This window comes from Oncorhynchus kisutch, linkage group LG27 (genome assembly GCF_002021735.2).
Source record: "Oncorhynchus kisutch isolate 150728-3 linkage group LG27, Okis_V2, whole genome shotgun sequence".
Lineage (NCBI taxonomy): Eukaryota > Metazoa > Chordata > Actinopteri > Salmoniformes > Salmonidae > Oncorhynchus > Oncorhynchus kisutch.
The window spans coordinates 13157875-13180885 of record NC_034200.2 but is presented as its reverse complement, the minus strand read 5'-3'; the positions used below and the strand labels follow the sequence as shown (position 1 = coordinate 13180885).

At 44.3% G+C, this 23011-nt stretch overlaps 1 protein-coding gene across 2 annotated transcripts in view; it reads left to right on the top strand.

Annotated features, from left to right (window-relative positions):
• The first annotated feature begins 294 nt into the window (after nt 1-294).
• LOC109871514 (GREB1-like protein) overlaps nt 295-23011 on the top strand; it is a 46701-nt gene continuing 23984 nt past the window's right edge. The window contains exons 1-9 of one of the 2 annotated variants that reach the window (XM_031806978.1): nt 295-576; nt 5653-5777; nt 8870-9029; nt 9390-9566; nt 9799-9975; nt 10269-10445; nt 11359-11484; nt 19366-19488; nt 22732-22869. In XM_031806978.1, coding sequence (XP_031662838.1) covers nt 8873-9029; nt 9390-9566; nt 9799-9975; nt 10269-10445; nt 11359-11484; nt 19366-19488; nt 22732-22869 — 1075 coding nt within the window. In that variant the 5' untranslated portion in view covers nt 295-576; nt 5653-5777; nt 8870-8872. The remainder of the gene's footprint in view (nt 577-5652; nt 5778-8869; nt 9030-9389; nt 9567-9798; nt 9976-10268; nt 10446-11358; nt 11485-19365; nt 19489-22731; nt 22870-23011) is intronic. The other variant, XM_031806977.1, reaches the window with a different exon arrangement.

Genomic DNA, 23011 nt, shown 5'->3' with positions numbered 1-23011 from the left:
TGACCGTGTGGCAGGAGGGGATGTTGCCCAATGTCTTTGTTTCCTGGCCAGGCAGGACGGCCCTCCAAGAGCATCTGTCACTACAGGGGGTCAGAGGGGCTAAGATGAATGAGGCCCCAGAGAATTCACTCCACACACAGCAAATGGCACAACATAGGGGAGGGACTGGGGGAGGGTGTGTGTGTGTGTGTGTGTGCTTGGGTGTGTGTGTGTGTGTGTGTGTGTGCTTGACTCAGAGAGAGAGAGAGAGAGAGAGAGAGAGAGAGAGGGGTTCTGCTGTACTGGAGGAAGGAGGAGTATTTGCTGTCCATACTGTCGTGGAGTTTAATTACCAAGGAGCTGCTGATGGCTTGGGGACACACCAGATGAGAATTAATCAGCCCTACGTCTCCTTGGATATTTCCTCACTCCTTTCCTCTTCCTTAGGACATACCTATCACCCAAAATGGACTATAATTTGTGACATTGTGATTAATTTATTTTTGCATGGTGGAATTTAGTGTTTGGTTTTGGAGCGTTTTATGTTGTTGTTTGTGTTATCGAAGTGCTGTCTGGCTGGTGGAGAACCCTTGGAAGGTATGGAAGCATTTTACATGGTTTACTCTGGCACTTTGCTGGATTTCCACCAACATGATGTTGATGGCTCAGCTCTTAGCACCTAATTTAAGGGACCTGGAAATGTTAGTCCTTTTTTGCATAACCCCCATCCCCCTCTTCTCTGCTATACTGATGTGTACTCTCGTCCTCATTCATGGGTTTTCTAATGTTGACAGTACCCTCTTAGTAAAAAGGGTTCCAAAAGGGTTCTTCGGCTGTCCCCATAGGAGAACTCTTTTTGGTTCCAGGTAGAACCCTATTTGGTCCCAGTCAGAACTATTTTGGCTTCCATGTAGAACCCTCTGGGGAAATGGGTTCTACATGGAACCCAATAGGGTTCTACCTGGTATCAAAAGGGTTCTTCAAAGGGTTCTCCTACGGGGACAGCCAAATAAACCTTTTCGGTCCCAGATGGCACCTTTTTTTTCTAGGAGTGTAGCCTACAGTCATTGTTCCTGTATTTCTGCGAATAATAAGATATGTAATCCATTTACTTAAGATATGTAATCCATTTACTCAAATGACTAAGGTAGTCTGTTTTATCATGATCTATTGCCAGTAATGATGACTGGCAAAAGCTTGTGTGAATGTTTCAATAATCAAGTAAAGAGAGAGTCAGTGGTCGTCTTTTCCCATGTTCTGGATGATCTAAATCATTTTTGACTATTATATCACTATGTTGTAGAAAAAGCATGTTCAGGATCACCTGGACAGTGTCAAGTTTTTTCTGCATCTACCCCGGCTTTCCACTTTTTTCCCTCTCTTTTCAACGTGTGTTTGTGTGTGGCGTGCGTACGCTCACGCGCACACGTCTATTTGTGCCAATGCCTATGTACACGTAGGTGGATACAGTAGCAAGTTAGATTTCTTAACGTGAAACCCTTGGCTGAATTCAACGCTGCAGTGTTGCCTTTGAAGAAAAGGTTCCGGGACTGATAGTGGGTCTGAAACAGGTTGTGACCAAGGGGAAGTTGATGTAATCCCTCTCTATCCTGCCTCTATCCCTCCATTGTCAGGAGTGTAACGTCATTATGCAGATGAAGGAAGAAACAAAAAAAGGGGAGTGGAGTGGCGTGGGGGAAACGGAGGGAAGGAGGGAGAGAGGGAGAGAGAAGACAGGGAGGGGTGGGAGCAAGGCTAAGCTCACAGTGTTCTTGGAGTTAAATCTCTAACATTTCTTAGAATTTAAATCCACATCACTCTAAAATATGACCTCTGCTTTCGCATCGTTCATCAACAACGAGTTAACTATTTTATGCATACGCATGCACGGAGTGCTGTCTGTGTGCACATGTGGGTGTTTGTGTGTGTGCGTTTGTATGTGTGTGTGTGTTTTGTGCGTGTGTACCTCTGCGGCCACCGCCTTAAATTCCCTCCTTACACCCCTCAGGCAAAATTCCCTACCAGCATGTCATGCTGAAAGGACCCTAAAATGTCATTACCAGAAGAACAGGATCCCAGCCGTTAGGAGCCCGAGGCTGTGCCTGAGTATGTCTAGATTTATGCCTCCGATGGGTCAGGCACATGTCATCGGCCATCTGCAGTGTCCTAGATTATTGTTACTATTAGTACTTAAAACATTTTTTTTTAACCTTTTCTTATTGTTGTCAAATTTAGTTGAGAGTAAGTATTTCATTGTACTGAGTATTCCATGTGTTTCTTGTGCATATGACACACAAACTTCATTTGATTTGGCAGCCACAAAACTATTTCAACACTCTGGCCAAGTGGGGGTGGGGGGGGGGTCAATGCCGTTGATAGTGACCCTGTGATCATGGACACAGATACAGGGTTATGTTAAGAGTGATTTGTAGTCTAGGCCAGTGTTATAAGAATGTCTCCTAGAATGGGTTATATTACTGTGGATGCAGAGTTCGCTGCCTAGAGGGCACTTAAAGCGTGTATCTAGAAGTGAAGGAAGATTTGGATGTTCAGTCTGTACTAAAGAGAATGTTCCCTAAACTCATGCAGCGTTCCGGTTAAAGTTCTAGCACTGTCTGACCTGGATGGTATAGAATTTGCATGACCTCCCTTATCCCCTTGTCCCTCCCATTGACCATGTAGCTCTGTAGTTTGATTAGTCCTATCAGTGTGAGGCTAATCATTCACAAAGTTAACTACTTCAATGTGGTTAACAGGACAAATCAGTGTGCATGTAATGCCAGCGCGAGGACTTGGGCCCCAGACCTCAGGCAGGGGCAAATCAGGGACACTAGGTCCCAAAAACTGCATAACAAGGACCATGCATTTTAGGATGGTGACAGGGAGCATTCTTGTGACAGTCAATGTTTTGAAGGGAACTTTGTATCAGCTTAGTTGTATAAGGTCTAGGAGTGGGTAAACAATGCTCGGGGTCAAAGTGGAAGTACAGATGTAGGATCTTAATTTGATCACCCTGTTGTTGCAGAAAATGCAAACGTGTTGTGTATTCAAGTTTTAAAAAGGCTTCTAAAGTTTGAAATGTCCACTTTAAAATGTCAGACTTAATAAAAAATAAAAAACATTTATCAACGCCTCCAAAAATTCCATGAATTATAATCCAAACCAAAATTTCAAATTTCCTGTTGCTGCAGGATTATTTTTCTGCTGTGAGAAACTGGTCAAATCAAGACCTTTATATCTGTACCAGTTTTTAGTAGTTGTGTGTGTACTAGAAGTCGACCGATTAATCGGAATGGCCGATATCAAGTTTTCATAACAAACGGAAATCGGTATTTTTGGACATCGATTTGGCTTATTATTATTATTATTTTTTTATATTTTTTTACACATTTAACTAGGCAAGTCAGTTAAGAACACATTCTTATTTTCAAGGACGGCCTAGGAACGGTGGGTTAACTGCCTTGTTCAGGGGCAGAATGACAGATTTTTACCTCGTCAGCTCAGGGATTTATTTTTGCAACCTTCCGGTTACTAGTCCTACGCTCTAACCACCTGCCTTACATTGCACTCCACGAGGAGCCTGCGTGGCAGGCTGACTACCTGTTACGCGAGGGCAGCAAGAAGCCAAGTTAAGTTGCTAGGTAGCATTAAACTTATAAAAAACAATCAATATTCACAATCACTAGTTAACTACACATGGTTGATGATATTACTAGTTTATCTAGCGTGTCCTGCGTTGCATATAACCGATGAGGTGCCTTTCTCATCGAATCACAGCCTACTTTGCCAAACAGGTGGTGATTTAGCACTGTCGTTGCACCAAACCTAACCATAAACATCAATGCCTTTCTTTAAAATCAATACACAAGTATATATATTTTAAACCTGCCAATTTAGTTCATATTGCCTGCCAACATGAATTTTTTATAATTAGGGAAATTGTGTCACTTCTCTTGCGTTCCGTGCAGCAGTTTGGGCCGCCTGGCTCGTTGCGAACTGTGTGAAGTCCATTTATTCCTAACAAAGACTGTAATTCATTTGCCAGAATTGTACATAATTATGACATAACATTGAAGGTTGTACAATGTAACACCTATATTTAGACTTAGGGATGCCACCCGTTAGATAAAACACAGAACGGTTCCGTATTTCACTGAAAGAATAAACGTTTTGTTTTCGAAATTATAGTTTCCGGATTCGACCATATTAATGACCTAAGGCTCGTATTTATGTGTGTTTATAATTAAGTCTACGATTTGACATTTGATAGAGCAGTCTGACTGAGCGATGGTAGGCAGCAGCGGGATTGTAAGCATTCATTCAAACAGCACTTTCGTTTCACCGATCGTTTCAATCTGTGACGTCACTCGCTCTGAGACTTGGAGTCGTTGTTCCCCTTGCTCTGCAAGGGCCGCGGCTTTTGTGGAGCGATGGGTAACGATGCTTCGAGGGTGGCTGTTGTCGATGTGTTCCTGGTTCGAGCCCAGGTAGGAGCGAGGAGAGGGATGGAAGCTATACTGTTACACTGGCAATACTAAAGTGCCTATAAGAACATCCAATAGTCAAAGTTATATGAAATACAAATGGTATAGAGAGAAATAGTCCTATAATTCCTATAATAACTACAACCTAAAACTTCTTACCTGGGAATATTGAAGTCTCATGTTAAAAGGAACCACCAGCTTTCATATTCATATATTTCATATCATGTTCTGAGCAAGGGACTTAAACGTTAGCTTTTTTTACATGGCACATATTGCACTTTTACTTTCTTCTCCAACACTTTGTTTTTGCATTATTTAAATCAAATTGATACATGTTTAATTATTTATTTGAGGGTAAATTGATTTTATTGATGTATTATATTAGGTTAAAATAAGTGTTCATTCAGTATTGTTGTAATTGTCATTATTACAAACAAACCCCCCAAAATTGTCAGATTAATCGGTATTGGCTTTTTTTGGTCCTCCAATAATCGGTATCGGTGTTGAAAAATCATTAGCGGTCGACCTCTAGTGTGTATGTGTGAGCGCCCATATACAGTTTGTGTGTGAGTGTGCGCACACATGTGCATACACGTGTGTGTGTGTGTGTGTGTGTATGATTACAAACCCTAACACTCTAGTGTGTTTTACAAAAATACCCAGAGGCTACCGTATCACGTTCACCGCCAACGGTCACTACATATGTCATGGTTTTGTGCAATCTGCTCCTCTTAACTTTTGAGTGGCCTCTCTCATTGCTCTAAGTGCAGCCATTCATTTTCATGGTCAGACATGTTGTGTGGAATAGTTGTACTGACTATTTAAAAGCATTTGTGCGTCTTTCAACCTTGATTTTCCTTTCAATAGGATTTTTTAAATATTGGGTTTGATTTGATATCTTGAGATGAAAGGTGCTGCAGGCCTATCGTGTTTTATTTGCAGCAAACTCTTCTCCTTGCATACAGTATATCAACGGTATCAAAGCCTGATTCGACGCTCTCGCCTTTAAATACACCAGTGTGGCATGATCGTCTTTCTTAGTGCTAATCAGTTTCAGACAATTAGCCAACTATAAACCTTTAGCCTACTATACAGTATGTGTCCTGTATTCCATATGTCTGTTCATTTGGATCCTTGGGTGAAGATGCATTCTGTTAATCTCATGTATTCATCTAACCTCTCTCTTTAGGTCTAGAACAGTGCTGCTGAGGGGGATGTCACTGCAGGACGTTTCGACACAGTGGTTCTTCTGACCCATCATGTAGTAGAGGAGAACAAATCCCTTCACGCCTGGGAACAATTACACAACGTAAGGTCAGCTCCGCCAAAATGACGTGATAATACATGAGATTTTTAAAGCCGTGTCGGGAAAGCGAGGTAAAGTCCGAATGGGAAAGATGTATAAAGAGAGAAAGGAGAGTCTTGTTCCTTAGGGCACACCGTAGCAAAACTTGTCAAAACGTAAAACCATAACGAGCATTTCTTATTGGACAAGTTCAGATGGTACCTCCCCATTTCACAAAATATCTGACAATTTTCTTCAATTTAATTCCTAATGAACAAGCCCTATTTTTTTTTCCTCCCATATGGCCTCCTGGAATTTGCAAGCTTGTCACAGGACCAGACCGTAGTTCTGCCCGGGGGTTAGATTCTTGCAATATGGCCATTATGGCCACCCAGGCTCAGGAATCTGTGGAAGAATCTGAGACCGGTTTTCTGGTCAGCTTCCAGTTGCCTCTGAGAAAATCGAGATCTCAGTCACTTCACTTCTCCAAACATGATTCTGTCACTACCTGAAAACACAGATCAGACACTATTTCATCATTCATCAGACAGAATTACGTCAAATGAAATCATGCCTGAAATAACTCCTGACCACCAATTCCTCTATCTCTCTCCTGCTCCAGCCACATCCATTAGGCCACCTTTGTCCCGGTGTGGCTTTGTTGTGATGGAGCATGTGTTGAAGGGTCTCGTCTGTGTTCACCTCTCCCATGTGTCAGCTTTGTGAGGTCACCAAGACAAATCTGTTCTCTGCAGCTCTGGGCTCTCGAATTGACCTGGAAGTCCTCCGGAAAACCTCTTAAGGCATCAGCATGCTTCAGCTCGGCGAACCGAGTATGAGTGTGCTCTCATACTCCCTTAAAAGACGTTTTCTTGAAAAACTTGAAAAAAGTGGCAATATTACTGTTTGTATATTTTGAGACGCCGAAACCAGGATGAATTCATTTTTCATGTTTCTGCCGTGAATTCTTCAACTAATTAAGATATTTGGTGCAGTATTTCTCAAGTGAAAAAATTTGCATGAAACCGACTTCTGCTACCAACTTCGAGAAAAAAATGACTTGTGCACGAACAGCCGAAGACCAAAACGAACAAAAACGTCACAAAATGTTGTCATAATATATGGGAAGCATGTGGATGCCTTCACCAGGCTCCGCCACCTCTTTAAACACACCTTGGGTAGTTCTCTCTCTCTCTTTTTCTACCTTTCTCCATCCCATCCACCCGTCAGCTGAGGGAGAAATACTGTAGCTTCTATGTTAAGCTGCTTATCTCTGTCAAAGCCCAATCAGGCACCACACTTAATCTTGTCCTTTGTCTGCCTTGGCTGGCCATATCCCACCCCCTCTCTACCTCTCTCAAGTCAAAGGGCTTTATTGGCATGGGAAACATATGTGTACATTGACAAAGCTGTCTCTCTCTCCCTGTCTCTCTCTCCCTGTCTCTCTCTCCCTGTCTCTCTCTCCCTGTCTCTCTTTCTCTCTCTTGCTGTCTCTTTCTCTCTTTCTTCTCAGTCTCTGCCCCTTTTCCCTCTGGGTAGGTTCTTGGGTAATCAGCCAGGCTTGAACCTGTCCAGGCATGGGACAGGTTAGGGCAGGAACAGGACCTCGGATGGCTAACTGTTCCAACTTGATTACCAAGCCTGCCGTTTATTGATAGAATAAAAGGGTTCAGGGTTTTAGAAGGCGACACTACAGTAGCTAAAGACAACCTGGGACGAGGCATGCTTCTTCATTTTAAAAGGGTGAACAAAAACGCTTTTGAGTAGAATCAACATAGAAACTCAATAGTGCTTTGTATTGATCTCAGTAAAATAGGTTCTCTTGATTTAATGATTAACCCAGTTAAGTCTTCGTTGGTTGTATTTCATAATGGTTACCTTTGGCGAGGGGTATTTTGCCCAGTGGCAATTCACCTGTCAATCAAATGGTCTGGATTGGATGCCACTTTTTTTACATGCAAAAAATAGATACAAATTGGTTTAGTTATATTTAAATGTGATTTGTCTGCAAATTCTGCATGTACTATAGATATCATGTGTAGTCTATATTCCTGCACATTTCTTTTACATTGCAGATACAGGATTTTGTTTTGGACTAGTTGTTTGATAGCCAAGCCATTTATACATCGCTTGGCATAGTCAACATGTAATATTGCTAGGCATAGAGTTAGTCAAAATACATGATATCACAAGTAATTGTGCCCCTAAAAAACCTGCACAGACAATGTGATGGTTACAGAGTCCTAGCTGTTCCCAAACAGATGAAGCCTTCAACCTGTGGCTTGACTTGGCTGTCAATGGTTGCGTTGATACAACACTACAGTAACACCTGCCAAATGTAGCCCAAGGACAATGGTAGGGAGGGTTTTTCAGGCCAAGACCATATGTTAGCTGGCAAAAAAATACGACTTCCTTTTCAGTCCTTTATAATTGTAAACCATGCAAATGAATGGCTGGGTGATATGGAAAGGGCAATGACCAGAAAAAGGAGAGGAGAGTCAAGGAGAGTTATTTAAGGATAGTTATTTAGTTGGACAGTCTATATCAGTCATTCATTATGGGGGTACTTGGCTATTACCCTTGCCCTGCACTGGTCACTTCTGTTCTATTTGAACAAGGGCCTTTCACTAAGCCCCCCCCCCCCCCCCCCTCCTTACCCTCTTCAGTGCCACCAGGCCACATGTGTGTGTCCCGGTCTGTCCAGCTGCCACCTGCTTCCCAACCTCAACCCCAGGCCCACACAGCCGACCTCGGCAGATGTCCGAAGAGTGGACCAAAGGAGGGGGGCAATGAGGCCAGGGTGACATACTGAAATTCAGAAAGGGAGGGAAAGATCTAGAGACAAAACTAGAAAGAAATAGGGTAGCGATAAAGACAGAGGGGGGGGGGGGGGGAGGAAGGTTGTGTGTGTGCGCATGCATCTTCTTATGTGAGACTGTAAGTGCATCCTAGTATCTTTGTGACCCCTGGACAAGTATCCTTTGTAGATTGGATTTCTACTCTGTTCACTCTCTCTTAAAAAATGTAACACATTTTTTTTTGACTAATCGACGTGGACGGAGCTGAGCCTTGAGTGCATGGCTGTGCATTTGTCCATGTTATACCGTTCTTCTCATTACAGATAATGGGGAATTCATACGCAGGGCAGCTGAAATCTGCTCGCTTCGAGGAGGCCCTCCACAACTCCATCAAGGCCTCCCTACGCTCCACCAGTGGAGACCCACAGCCCATCTTCACTCAGCTATACCTGGAGCCTGACCAGTATCCTGGCAACATGGATGGTACTTCTCTCTGTCTGCATGGCTCCATTCTCTGTCCTCATCAAGGTCGTTATGTATAGAAACAGTACAGAACACTAGCTATAGCCAGCTGACTCATTCATTAGTGGATCATAGATAACAGAAACACATAGAGAAAAAAAAACCTGTCTTCCTTTGATCGTTATGTAAAATTATGTTAATGATCATGGTCATGTGTTATGGGTTTGTCCTTCTCTTGAAAAAGGACTTGCAAAGCCTCTGATCTCCTTCTCCTTGCCTTTCGTCTGGCATCTTCACTCCAGGAGAATTTGTTGTGTTGTGCGACGTGGTGTATGATGGAGACATTATGTCTTACGGGGTCATTGTCTGTTATTGGGTCAGATATCAAGCCCAAGGTGGACCTGTGCAGGGGGGAGCCTAAGGGTCAGGATCTGCTAAACGGCCAGGCCTCTAACGGTCTGGAAGAGCTGGAGGAGGAGGACGACTCTGACACCAGCAGCCCCCCGCTGCCCTATCTCCACCAGGGCCCTGCGCCCGACGGCTGCTGCACCATGGACGGTAAGAGCCTCAAAAAAACATCTCATACTCCTTTTTGTCCTGGGAACCCCCGGGGATTCAAATCCTTGCTAAACAAAAACAGATCTTAAGAACACATTCTCTACTTAGGAACACATTATTCAGCAAGCTGACGACGATAATACTAATTCCAGTGAACGCGACCATGGTACGTGTACTGTGTGTTGTTGTGGATGTTTACTCCCAAGCTGACTGTTCTGTCTCTTCTTCTCAGGGTTCTGTCAGGCCGGTAAGGACCTCCGTCTGGTCTCCATGGCGACGGAACCGATCGAAGTCCCAGCTGGCTTCGAGCTTGTCGGTGCCAAATCCTCCAGCGTCCCAGAGCACATCCTGGTGTGTGCCGTGGACAGGCGCTTTCTGCCTGATGAGAATGGGAAAAATGCACTTTTAGGTCAGTCCGTCTCTCTGACCTGATATACTGAGGTAGACATATGAGTATTTTACCCGCTCAGCTTAGATGAGTCATCGGAAAGGCTCAATTTTTACCACCTTCCATACTGTAGCTTGCAACTAGTTTTGATTACTGTTGCAATTAGCATTTGGTTAACCTGTGCTGTGGCCTCCTAATGCCACATTGAATTGAACAGCTTATTTTAGCTGTTCATCAATGTTTGGCGATAGAAATATTGACATAAGACTATAATGTATCCTTATAATATGTCTTCTATGTTATTGTGTGTGCAGGGTTTTCAGGGAACTGTGTTGGCTGTGGGGAGAAGGGGTTCCGGTACTTTACTGAGTTCTCCAACCACATCAACCTGAAGCTGGCCACGCAGCCCAAGAAGCAGAAGCACTTAAAATACTACCTGGTGAAGAACTCTCAGGGTGCTCTGTGCAAAGGACCCCTCATCTGCTGGAAAGGTGAGATGTCTCTCTGACCCTATCTGCATTCATTTCACACACTTTCTGCAACACTTTACATTGAATTTCTCTTATACCTGTGTTGTAACACTGTAATTACACTAGTAACATTGTATGTTGCTACAACATGACTGGATGTTGCATAGTAGTTTAGTAAATGGTTACCCGGACTATTTGCATTGTGTGCCCCCCCAACCCCTCTTTTACGCTGCTGCTACTCTCTGTTTATCTTATATACATAGTCACTAACTATACAGTCATGTACATACTACCTCAATTGGGCCGACCAACCAGTGCTCCCGCACATTGGCTAACCGGGCTATCTGCATTGTGTCCCACCACCCGCCAACCCCTCTTTTACGCTACTGCTACTCTCTGTTCATCATATATGCATTGTCACTTTAACCATACATACATGTACATACTACCTCAATAAGCCTGACTAACTGGTGTCTGTATATAGCGTTGCTACTGTTTTATTTCTCTACACACACACACACACACACACACACACACACACACACACACACACACACACACACACACACACACACACACACACACACACACACACACGTGTACCCCCCCCTATTGGTTAGAGCCTGTAAGTAAGCATTTCACTGTAAGGTCTACCTACACCTGTTGTATTCTGCGCACGTGACAAATTGACTTGGATTTGATTTGATTTAAAATGCATTATAAATGCGTAGTAGCCTAATGGAGTTAAGTGGTTTTTGTAATAACGTTTGTAATAACAAAAATGTGGTATTGGTCTGGGGCTATATTTGTTTTATACAGTATATAGTATATATAATATACAGTATATACAAAATGTATCATTGATTGATTCACTGATAATATGTTTCCAGCTCTATTTTAAAATGTTATTTATTTCTCCCCTCCTTTTCCACAGACTGCAAGACGCGCCAGTTCTCCAATAGCAATGCGTCCACCTCCAAGCCCAGTTCCTCATCCTCCCTGAGTTGCAAGGAGAATGGAGGCTCCAACGGACACAGCTCTTCCCCTTTCTCCCTCTCAGGTAGGACACATACCCTCCTCTTCCGCTTTCTCCTTCTCAGGTAGGAGACACACACCCTCCTCTTTCTCCCTCTCAGGTAGGACACACACCCTCCTCTTCCACTTTCTCCCTCTCAGGTAGGAAACACACACCCTCCTCTTCCACTTTCTCCCTCTCAGGTAGGACACATACCCTCCTCTTCCACTTTCTCCCTCTCAGGTAGGACACATACCCTCCTCTTCCACTTTCTCCCTCTCAGGTAGGACACATACCCTCCTCTTCCACTTTCTCCCTCTCAGGTAGGACACACACCCTCCTCTTCCACTTTCTCCCTCTCAGGTAGGACACACACACCCTCCTCTTCCGCTTTCTCCCTCTCAGGTAGGACACACACACACCCTCCTCTTTCTCCCTCTCAGGTAGGACACACACACCCTCTTCCTCTTTCTCCCTCTCAGGTAGGACACACACCCTCCTCTTCCACTTTCTCCCTCTCAGGTAGGAGACACACACCCTCCTCTTCCACTTTCTCCCTCTCAGGTAGGACACATACCCTCCTCTTCCACTTTCTCCCTCTCAGGTAGGACACACACCCTCCTCTTCCACTTTCTCCCTCTCAGGTAGGACACACACCCTCCTCTTCCGCTTTCTCCCTCTCAGGTAGGACACACACCCTCCTCTTTCGCTTTCTCCCTCTCAGGTAGGACACACACCCTCCTCTTCCTCTTTCTCCCTCTCAGGTACGACACACGCAAAACCTCGTCTTCCTCTTTCTCCCTCTCAGGTAGGACACACACCCTCCTCTTCCGCTTTCTCCCTCTCAGGTAGGACACACACCCTCCTCTTCCTCTTTCTCCCTCTCAGGTAGGACACACGCACCCTCTTCCTCTTTCTCCCTCTCAGGTAGGACACACACACCCTCTTCCTCTTTCTCCCTCTCAGGTAGGACACACACCCTCCTCTTCCGCTTTCTCCCTCTCAGGTAGGACACACACCCTCCTCTTCCTCTTTCTCCCTCTCAGGTAGGACACACGCAAAACCTCCTCTTCCTCTTTCTCCCTCTCAGGTAGGACACACGCACACCTTCCTCTTTCTCCCTCTCAGGTAGGACACACGCACACCTTCCTCTTTCTCCCTCTCAGGTAGGACACACGCACACCTTCCTCTTTCTCCCTCTCAGGTAGGACACACGCACACCTTCCTCTTTCTCCCTCTCAGGTAGGACACACGCACACCTTCCTCTTTCTCCCTCTCAGGTAGGACACACGCACACCTTCCTCTTTCTCCCTCTCAGGTAGGACACACGCACACCTTCCTCTTTCTCCCTCTCAGGTAGGACACACGCACACCTTCCTCTTTCTCCCTCTCAGGTAGGACACACGCACACCCTCCTCTTCCTCTTTCTCCCTCTCAGGTAGGACACACGCACACCCTCTTCCCCTTTCTCCCTCTCAGCTAGGACACACGCACACCCTCTTCCTCTTTCTCCCTCTCAGCTAGGACACGCACACCCTCCTCTTCCTCTTTCTCCCTCTCAGGTAGGACACACGCACACCCTCCTCTTCCTCTTTCTCCCTCTCAGGTAGGACACACGCACACCTTCCTCTTTCTCCCTCTCAGGTAGGACACACGCACACCCTCCTCTTTCTCCCTCTCAGGTAGGACACACGCACACCCTCCTCTTTCTCCCTCTCAGGTAGGACACACGCACACCCTCTTTCTCCCTCTCAGGTAGGACACACGCACACCCTCTTTCTCCCTCTCAGGTAGGACACACGCACACCCTCCTCTTTCTCCCTCTCAGGTAGGACACACGCACACCCTCCTCTTTCTCCCTCTCAGGTAGGACACACGCACACCCTCCTCTTTCTCCCTCTCAGGTAGGACACACGCACACCCTCCTCTTTCTCCCTCTCAGGTAGGACACACGCACACCCTCCTCTTTCTCCCTCTCAGGTAGGACACACGCACACCCTCCTCTTTCTCCCTCTCAGGTAGGACACACGCACACCCTCCTCTTTCTCCCTCTCAGGTAGGACACACGCACACCTTCCTCTTTCTCCCTCTCAGGTAGGACACACGCACACCTTCCTCTTTCTCCCTCTCAGGTAGGACACACGCACACCTTCCTCTTTCTCCCTCTCAGGTAGGACACACGCACACCTTCCTCTTTCTCCCTCTCAGGTAGGACACACGCACACCTTCCTCTTTCTCCCTCTCAGGTAGGACACACGCACACCTTCCTCTTTCTCCCTCTCAGGTAGGACACACGCACACCTTCCTCTTTCTCCCTCTCAGGTAGGACACACGCACACCTTCCTCTTTCTCCCTCTCAGGTAGGACACACGCACACCTTCCTCTTTCTCCCTCTCAGGTAGGACACACGCACACCCTCCTCTTCCTCTTTCTCCCTCTCAGCTAGGACACACGCACACCCTCTTCCTCTTTCTCCCTCTCAGCTAGGACACGCTCATGGCAGTCGACTTTGTCTCAGGTTATAGGACTCATTCAGTGTGAGATCTAAGAGGGACGAGTCAAAATGAATGGCAAATAAAACAAATTGTAAATTGAAAAATCATGTGACTAAACTAAACAAAAATAAGAAGAAACTGTACTATGAAACAAAGATCAATTATATAAAGGATGATGGTAAAAAGCTTTGGAGCACCTTAAATTACATTTTGGGCAAAAAGGCAAACTCAGCTCCATCATTCATTGAATCAGATGATTTATTCATCCCAAAACCCTCTGATATTGCCAACAACTTACATTTTTTATTGGCAATAATAGCAAACTTGGGCATTAAATGCCAGCAACAAACTCTGAATGAATAATAATGGCGCCGGAGGGGATGGCTGCCGTTTTACAGGCTACTAAACAACTGTACTATTTTGTTTGAAACTTATTTTGGACACAAATTTGCAGCTACCATCTCTTATGACTGAAAAGAGCTTCTCGACATCAGAACAGTGATTACTCACCTCAAACTGGACAAAGATTTTTTCTTTAATGAGTCCGACGCAAAGGATATACTGCTTTCCGGAGACCATGCCCAAATCCCCGTCGTTCACGTGAAGAAAAGCTGGAGATACAGAGGGAGAAGGTCAGGGTCTCTTGTGAGGATTCGTAGGTGAGTGCGTAAATCGCCACTACCATCGGTTCTATTGTCCAACGTGCAATCCCTGGAAAAGAAACTCGATGATCTACGGTCGAGACTATCCTACCAATGGGACATAAAAAACGTATGTTTCACCGAGTCATGGCTGAACGACGACACAGATAATATAGAACTGGCTGGGTTTTCCATCAATCGGCAGGACAGAGCAGTTACGTCTGAGAAGACAAGGGGCGGGAGTGTGTGTCTATCTGTCAATAACTGCTGGTGCGCAATGTCTAATATTAAAGACATCTCAAGGTATTGCTCACCTGAGGTAGAGTACCTCATGATAAGCTGTAGACCACAGTATCTACCAAGAGATTTATCATCTATATTATTCGTAGCTATCTATTTACCACCGCAAACTGATGCTGGAACTAAGACTGCACTCTTTCATGACTTTCATGCAGACAAACTTAAATCTGTTTTACCTCATTTCCACCAGCATGTCACAGGTGCAACCAGAGGAGAATAAAAATCTAGACCACCTTTACTCCACACACAGAGACACATGCAAAGCTCTCCCCCGCCCTCCATTTGGCAAATCTGACCATAATTCTATCCTCCTGATTCCTGCTTACAAGCAAAGACTAAAGCAGGAAGAAGCAGTGACTCGCTCAATACGGAAGTGGTCAGATGACGTGGATGCTACGCTACAGGACTGCTTTGCTAGCACAGACTGGAAGATGTTCCGTGATTCAGCCAATGGCATTGAGGAGTATACCACCTCAGTCAATGGCTTCATCAGTAAGTGCATCGAAAATGTTGTCCCCTCAGTAATCGTACGTACAGTACATATCCCAACCAGAAGTTATGGATTACAGGCAACATCTGCACCGAGCTAAAGACACTTCTAAGAAATCCCGCTATGCCCTCCGACAAAGCATCAATACAGGACGGAGATTGAATCCTACTACACCGGCTGCGACGCTCGTCAGCTGTGGCAGGGCTTGCAAACTATTACGAACTACGAAGAGAAACCCAGCCGCGAGCTGCCCAGTGATGCGAACCTACCAGAAGAGCTAAATGCCTTTTATGCTCGCTTCAATGCAAGCAACACAGAGCACCAGCTGTCCCGGATGACTATGTGATTACGCTCTCTGTAGCCGATGTGAGCAAGACCGTTAAACATGTCAAAATTCACAAGGCCGAGGGCCAGACGGATTACCAGCGCGTGTAGCCATGAAGTGATTTGAAAGGCTAGTCATGGCTCACATCAACACTACCATCCCAGAAGGTCCAAAAAATTGTCAAAGACATCCAGTCATCCAAGTCATAGTGTCACAGGTCAGGTTTTCTCCCTTGAGGGTACTACCTGAGGTTGCCACTGGAGTGCACCCTTGGGTAACTTCTAGTATCCAGGTGACCCTGATTGGGCTTATTGGGATCACATGCTGGATGACTATTTAGGTTCCTCTGTGGAAGAATGTTGAACCAGATACAATGCTATTTCACAACTGACTCTCACCACGCTTATAGGGAGGGGCACTAAAACATGTGCGGTACTAACACAAATGACTGTTGATTGGCTGACAAATTGATAACGATATGATTGTGGGAGCGGTTTTGTCATGCATCTTTTGACATTATCAATCATGGTCTGCTGCTGAAAAAAAAACGTGTGTTGTGGCTTTACATCCTCTGCTACACTTGAAGTCGGACGTTTACATACACCTTAGCCAACTACATTTTAACTCAGTTTTTCACAACTCCTGACATTTAATCCTAGTAAAAATTCTCTGTCTTTAGGTCAGTTAGGATCACCACTTTATTTTAAGAATGTGAAATGTCAGAATAATAGCAGAGCTTTTATTTCTTTCATCACATTCCCAGTGGGTCATTCTGCTCCTGAACAAGGCAGTTAACCCACTGTTCCTCGGCTGTCATTACAAATAATATTTTGTTCTTAACTGACTTGCCTAGTTAAATAAAGGTAGCATTGCTTTAAATTGTTTAACTTGTCAGGTTTGTAGGCCTCCTTGCACGCACACGCTTTTTCAGTTCTGCCCACAAATGTTCTATAGGATTGAGGTCAGGCCTTTGTGATGGCCACTCCAATACCTTGACTTTGTTGTCCTTAAGCCATTTTGCCACAACATTGGAAGTATGCTTGGTGTCATTTTCCATTTGGAAACCCATTTGCGACCAAGCTTTAACTTCCTGATGTCTTGAGATGTTGCTTCAATATATCCACATAATTTTCCTCCCTCGTGAAGCCATCTATTTTGGGAAGTGCACCAGTCCCTCCTGCAGCAAAGCACCCTCACAACATGATGCTGCCACCCCTGTGCTTCACTGTTGGGATGGTGTTCTTCGGCTTGCAAGCCTCCCCCTTTTTCCTCCAAACATAACGAGGGTCATTATGGCCAAACAGTTCTATTTTTGTTTAATCAGACCAGAGGACATTTCTCCAAAAAGTACGATCTTTGTCCCCATGTGCAGTTGCAAACCGAAGTCCAACTTTTTTAAGGTGGTTTTGGAGCAGTGGCTCCTTCCTTGCTGATCAGCCTTTCAGGTTATGTCGATATAGGACTCGTTTTACTGTGGATATAGATACTTTTGTACCTGTTTCCTCCAGCATCTTCACAAAGTCCTTTGCTGTTGTTCTGGGATTGATTTGCACTTTTCACACCAAAGTACATGAATCTCTAGGAGACAGAACACGTCTCCTTCCTGAGCGGTATGACGGCTGCATGGTCCCATGGTGTTTATACTTGCTTACTATTGTTTGTACAGATGAACGTGGTACCTTCAGGCGTTTGGAAATTGCTCCCAGGGACGAACCAGACTTGTGGAGGTCCCCAAAAAAATTCTGAGGTCTTGGCTGATTTCTCTTGATTTTCCCATGCGGCACTGAGTTTGAAGGTAGGCCTTGAAATACATCCATAGGTACACCTCCAATTGACTCAAATGATGTCAATTCGCCTATCAGAAGCTTCTAAAGCCATGACATCATTTTCTGGAATTTTCCAAGCTGTTTAAAGGCACAGTCAACTTAGTGTATGTAAACTTCTGACCCACTGGAATTGTGATAGTGAATTAATCTGTCTGTAAACAATTGTTGGAAAAATTACTTGTGCCATGCACAAAGCAGATGTCCTACCGACTTGCCAAAACTGTAGTTTGTTAACAAGACATTCGTGGAGTGGTTGAAAAAAACAAGTTTTAATGATTCCAACCTAAGTGTATGTAAACTTCCGACTTCAACTGTATATCGTGAATTAAGAGTTAGTTACCTGTCTAACAGAACCGAGGGTGTTCTTTAATGGAAGCCTCTCTGATGTAAACCAGGTAGAGTTTGGCATACCTCACGGTAGCTGCCTTGACTTTATTTTTATCAATAGCCTACCACTAGCATTGAGTAAAGCCTGCGTGTCCACGTGCGCTGATGATTCGACATTGTATACGCCTGCAACCACAGCAAGTGAAAACACTGCTATACTCAACAAAGAGCTGCTGTCAGTTTTCTAATGGCTGGCAAGTAATAAACTAGTCCTAAATATACAAAAAAAGCTTGGGACAAATCATTCACTAAACCCAAAATCTAATCTAAATGTTGCAATGAATAATGTGTCAGTTGAACAAATTGAGGAGACTAAACTGCTTTGTGCAACCCTAGATTGTAAACGGACATGGTCAAACATATATTGATGCAACGGTAGCTAAGATGGGGAGAGGTCTGTCCGTGATAAAGCGCCACTCTGCTTTCTTGATGTCCCAATCGACTAAACAAGACCTACAGGCCTTAGTTTTATCACACCTGAACTACTGCCCAGTTATATGGTCAAGTGCCATTTAAAAAAGAGCATAAGTAAATGACTTGTCTCAGAACAGAGCAGCACGGCTGGCCCTTAAATGTACAAGGAGGGCTGATATCGATAACATGCATGTCAATCTCTCCTGGCTCAAAGTACTTGTCTTTGTGAATTATACTAAGCGGTGTCAGGGGAAGGCCCCAAAAAATTGTCAGACTCCAGTCACCCAGGTCATAGACTGTTCTCTCTGCTACCGCATGGCAAGTGGTACCAGAGCGCCAAGGCTCCTTAACAGCTTCTACCCCCCCAAGCTATAAGGCGGCTGAACAATTAATGAAATGGCCACCCGGACTATTGAAAGCAGCGAAACGTCTCTTCAAACATCTAACACACAGCTCAGACACCTATACATACCCCTACAAGACATACCACCAGGGGTTTCTTCACAGTCCCCAAGTCCATAACAGACTCTGGGGAAACACACAGTACTACATAGAGCCATGACTACATGGGACTCTCTTCCACATCAAGTAACTCAAGCGAGCAGTAAAATCAGATTAAAAACACACACGCAAACACACATACTAAAATACTTAACCTGATGTGTTAGCTGTGCTGATACGCACCATTGGCATGACTTCAGTGTCCTATCTCCTGACACTGACCTTGAGCTACGTCCTGCTCCCAGTTAGGTCATCACGCTCTGTCAGGGAAGGGTAGTGGTTTGACACAACACCCCTTCTCCTCTCCCCTCCCTCCCCTCCCCTCATCTCCCATCCCTCCCTCCTCTGACCAAGATTACATCTGGCTTGAGTGTAGAGTGTCTGTGTTTGTTTACAAAGCATTGTTTTGTTAACCAGGACTGTTATGGATTACTTGTTCTAATGGAACAATTGGATTGAGTCATTATTGTTGGTTTGTTTGGAGAGATTTTGGTTAAAGCAATTTGACAGGACCCAACAGTCACCCTGTGCTCTTATTACCTTCCAGACTCCCCTCCTACCAGGACTCCCTCTGCCGCCTCTGTGTTCTTCTCAGCCCAGGACCTGGCCCGAGACTGCAGCTTCCTCAAGCCTTTGGCCTCTACCCCTGGGGGCAAGACTCTACCAATAGGTACAGCTCTTCTTCTATCAAATCAAATGTTATTGGTCACGTGTTTAGCAGATGTTATTGCGGGTGTAGTGAAATGCTTGTTTTTCTAGTTCCAACAGTGCAAGTAATATCTAACAATTTCACAAAAATACACACAATACACACAAATCTAAAGTAAAGGAGTGGAATTAAGAATACATTGATATTTGGACGAGCAATGTCAGAGTGGCATAGATTAAGATACAGTAGAATACAATACAGTATTTACATATGATATGAGTAATGCAAAATATATAAACATTATTAAAGTGACTAGTGTTCCATTATTAAAGTGGCCAGTGATTTCAAGTCTATGTACAGTTGGAAGTTTACATACACCTTCGCCAAATACGTTTAAACTCAGTTTTTCACAATTCCAGACATTTAATCCTAGTAAAAATTCCCTGTCTACGTCAGTTAGGATCACCACTTTATTTTAAGAATGTGACATGTCAGAATAATAGTAGAGAATGATTTATTTCAGCTTTTATTTCTTTCATCAAATTCCACGTGGGTCATAAGTTTACATACACTCAATTAGTATTTGGTAGCATTGCCTTTAAATTGTTTAACTTGGATCAAACGTTTTGTGTAGCCTTCTGCAAGCTTCCCACAATATAGTTGGGTGAATTTTGTCCCATTCCTCCTGACAGAGCTGGTGTAACTGAGTCAGGTTTGTTGGCCTCCTTGCTCGCACACGCTTTGTCAGTTCTGCCCACAAATTTTCTTTAGGATTGAGGTCAGGGCTTTGTGATGGCCACTCCAATACCTTGACTTTGTTGTCCTTAAGCCATTTTTCCACAACTTTGGAAGTATTCTTAGGGTCATTGTCCATTTGGAAGACCCATTTGCGACCAAGCTTTAACTTCCTGATGTCTTGAGATGTTGCTTCAATATATCCACATATTTTCTCTTCCTCATGATGCCATCTGTTTTGGGAAGTACACCAGTACCTCCTGCAGCAAAGTACCCCACAACATGATGTTGCCACCCCCCGTGCTTCACGGTTGGGATGGTATTCTTCGGCTTGCAAGCCTCTCCCTTTTTCCTCCCAACATAATGATGGTCATTATGGCCAAACAGTTATATTTTTGTTTGATCAGACCAGAGGACATTTCTCCAAAAAGTACGATATTTGTCCCCATGTGCAGTCGCAAACCTTAGTCTGGCTTTTTTATGGTGGTTTTGGAGCAGTGGCTTTTTCCTTACTGAGGGGCCTTTCAGGTAATGTCGATATAGGACTCATTTTACTGTGAATATAGAATTTTTGTACCCGTTTCCTCCATTATCTTCACAAGGTCCTTTGCTGTTGTTCTGGGATTGATTTGCACTTTTTGCACCAAAGTACATTCATCTCCAGGAGACAGAACACGTCTCCTTCCTGAGCGGTTTGACGGCTGCGTGGTCCCATGGTGTTTATACTTGCATACTATTGTTTGTACAGATTAATGTGGTACCTTCAAGCATTTGGAAATTGCTCCCATGGATGAACCAGACTTGTGGAGGTCTACAATTCTTTCTGAGGTCTTGGCTGATTTCTTTTGATTTTCCCATGATGTCAAGCAAAGAGGCACTGAGCTTGAAGGTAGGCCTTGGAATACATCCACAGGTACACCTCCAATTGACTCAAATGATGTCAATTAGCCTATCAGAAGCTTCTAAAGCCATGACAACATTTTCTGGAATTTTCAAAGCTGTTTAAAGGCACAGTCAACTTTGTGTATGTAAACTTCTGACCCACTGGAATTGTGATACAGTGATTTATAAGTGAAATAATCTGTCTGTAAACAATTGTTGAAAAAATTACTTGTGTCATGCACAAAGTAGATGTTCTAACCGACTTGCCAAAACTATAGTTTGTTAACAAGAAATGTGTGGAGTGGTTGAAAAACGGGTTTTAATGACTCTAACCTAAGTGTATGTAAACTTCCGACTTCAACTGTATATAGGGCAGCAACCTCTAATGTGCTAGTGATGGCTATTTTAAAGTCTGATGCCCTTGAGATAGAAACTGTTTTTCAGTCTCTTGGTCCCAGATTTGATGCACCTGTACTGACCTCGCATTCTGGAGGTAGCGGGGTGAACAGGCAGTGGCTCAGGTGGTTGTTGTACTTTGTTTTTTTTACCTTCCTGTGACATTGGGTGCTGTAGGTGTCCTGGAGGGCAGGTAGTTTGCCCCCGGTGATGCGTTGGGCACCACCCTCTGGAGAGCCCTGCCTTTGCGGGCGGTGCAGTTGCCGTACCAGGTGGTAATACAGTCTGACAGGATGCTCTCATTTGCGCATCTCTAAAATTTTGTGAGGGTTTTAGGTGCCAAGCCAAATTTCTTCAGCCTCCTGAGGTCTGTGTGGGTGGACCATTTCAATTTGTCAGTGATGTGTAGGCTGAGGAACTTGTTTCTGGATGACAATGTGTTAATCTATTGTATGTGTAATTACATCTCCATCGTATAGGTATTGTTACCTCACAACATCAGCTTTAAAGTGTTTTACAGCATGGTACATTATATATAAATAATATCTAGTAATATTATGCAGACATGCCACATGTGCAATAAGCTTTAGCCCATGTATTTCTAAGGGTCAGGAAATAGCCCCAGCATCACTTCTGCTATGTGCCCTGGTCTGAGTAGGAGAAGGAGAACGACCTGTTGCCTAGAAACAGGCTTGTTTACGTGGCCAAGCATAGTCCAGATGGAGCTGTGGTGTGTAGATTAGCCTCTTCTACTGACTGGAGACACACACACTCCTCATCAATACTGAGCAGAAAATCCCTGTAATGACTTTTTAAAACCTGGCTATCCATTAGCTCGTTTACAAGGTTGAAAGATGGACAGGCATGGCCTACACATACCAATCAATGTGTTAGCGTAAATGCACACGCAGTGAATCTGAGACTGGAAAGTTCCCCATCAGTTCATTGGCAATAGGAAATCAATAGCTCAGTGTTAGGCGGCCCTAAATCATTCTTATGTATTGTTCAGTCTCTATATTAGGAAGATATCTTTCAGGACATTTGGTTTTATTTTGTAAATATCAAATACATGTATTTATTTACTCTTTATTTACTATGAAGAAGATCTAAGCACGCACTTCGCGTATGGCGTCTCTCAGAAGGCTGTCAAAACATTATCTTACGAAAGTTAATTATTTAGCGTTGAACCATTTTGAAAAGGAATTGTGGTGAAATGCATCAATAATGTACGGTGTGTGTGTGTCTGTGTAGTACCCATGGCTTTAAGAGTGAATGGGCCGACCAACGGACTGGGTCCAGACGGCCACCCCCCTTTACTGAGCCCCTCTCAGGTGTCTCTGGGACCCCAGGGACAGGGGTACAGAACCTCCGACCTAGGAGACAACCCTGGTGAGCTCCACATTCGACTCCCTAACCTCGGTGACGTTAAACATACACAGGAAATGTCTGCTTGTTGTGTTCCTGTTATGGGTAAATTGCAATACATATTTACGATTCCAATTTAATGTTTCTCTGTACCTGCTTTTTCTTT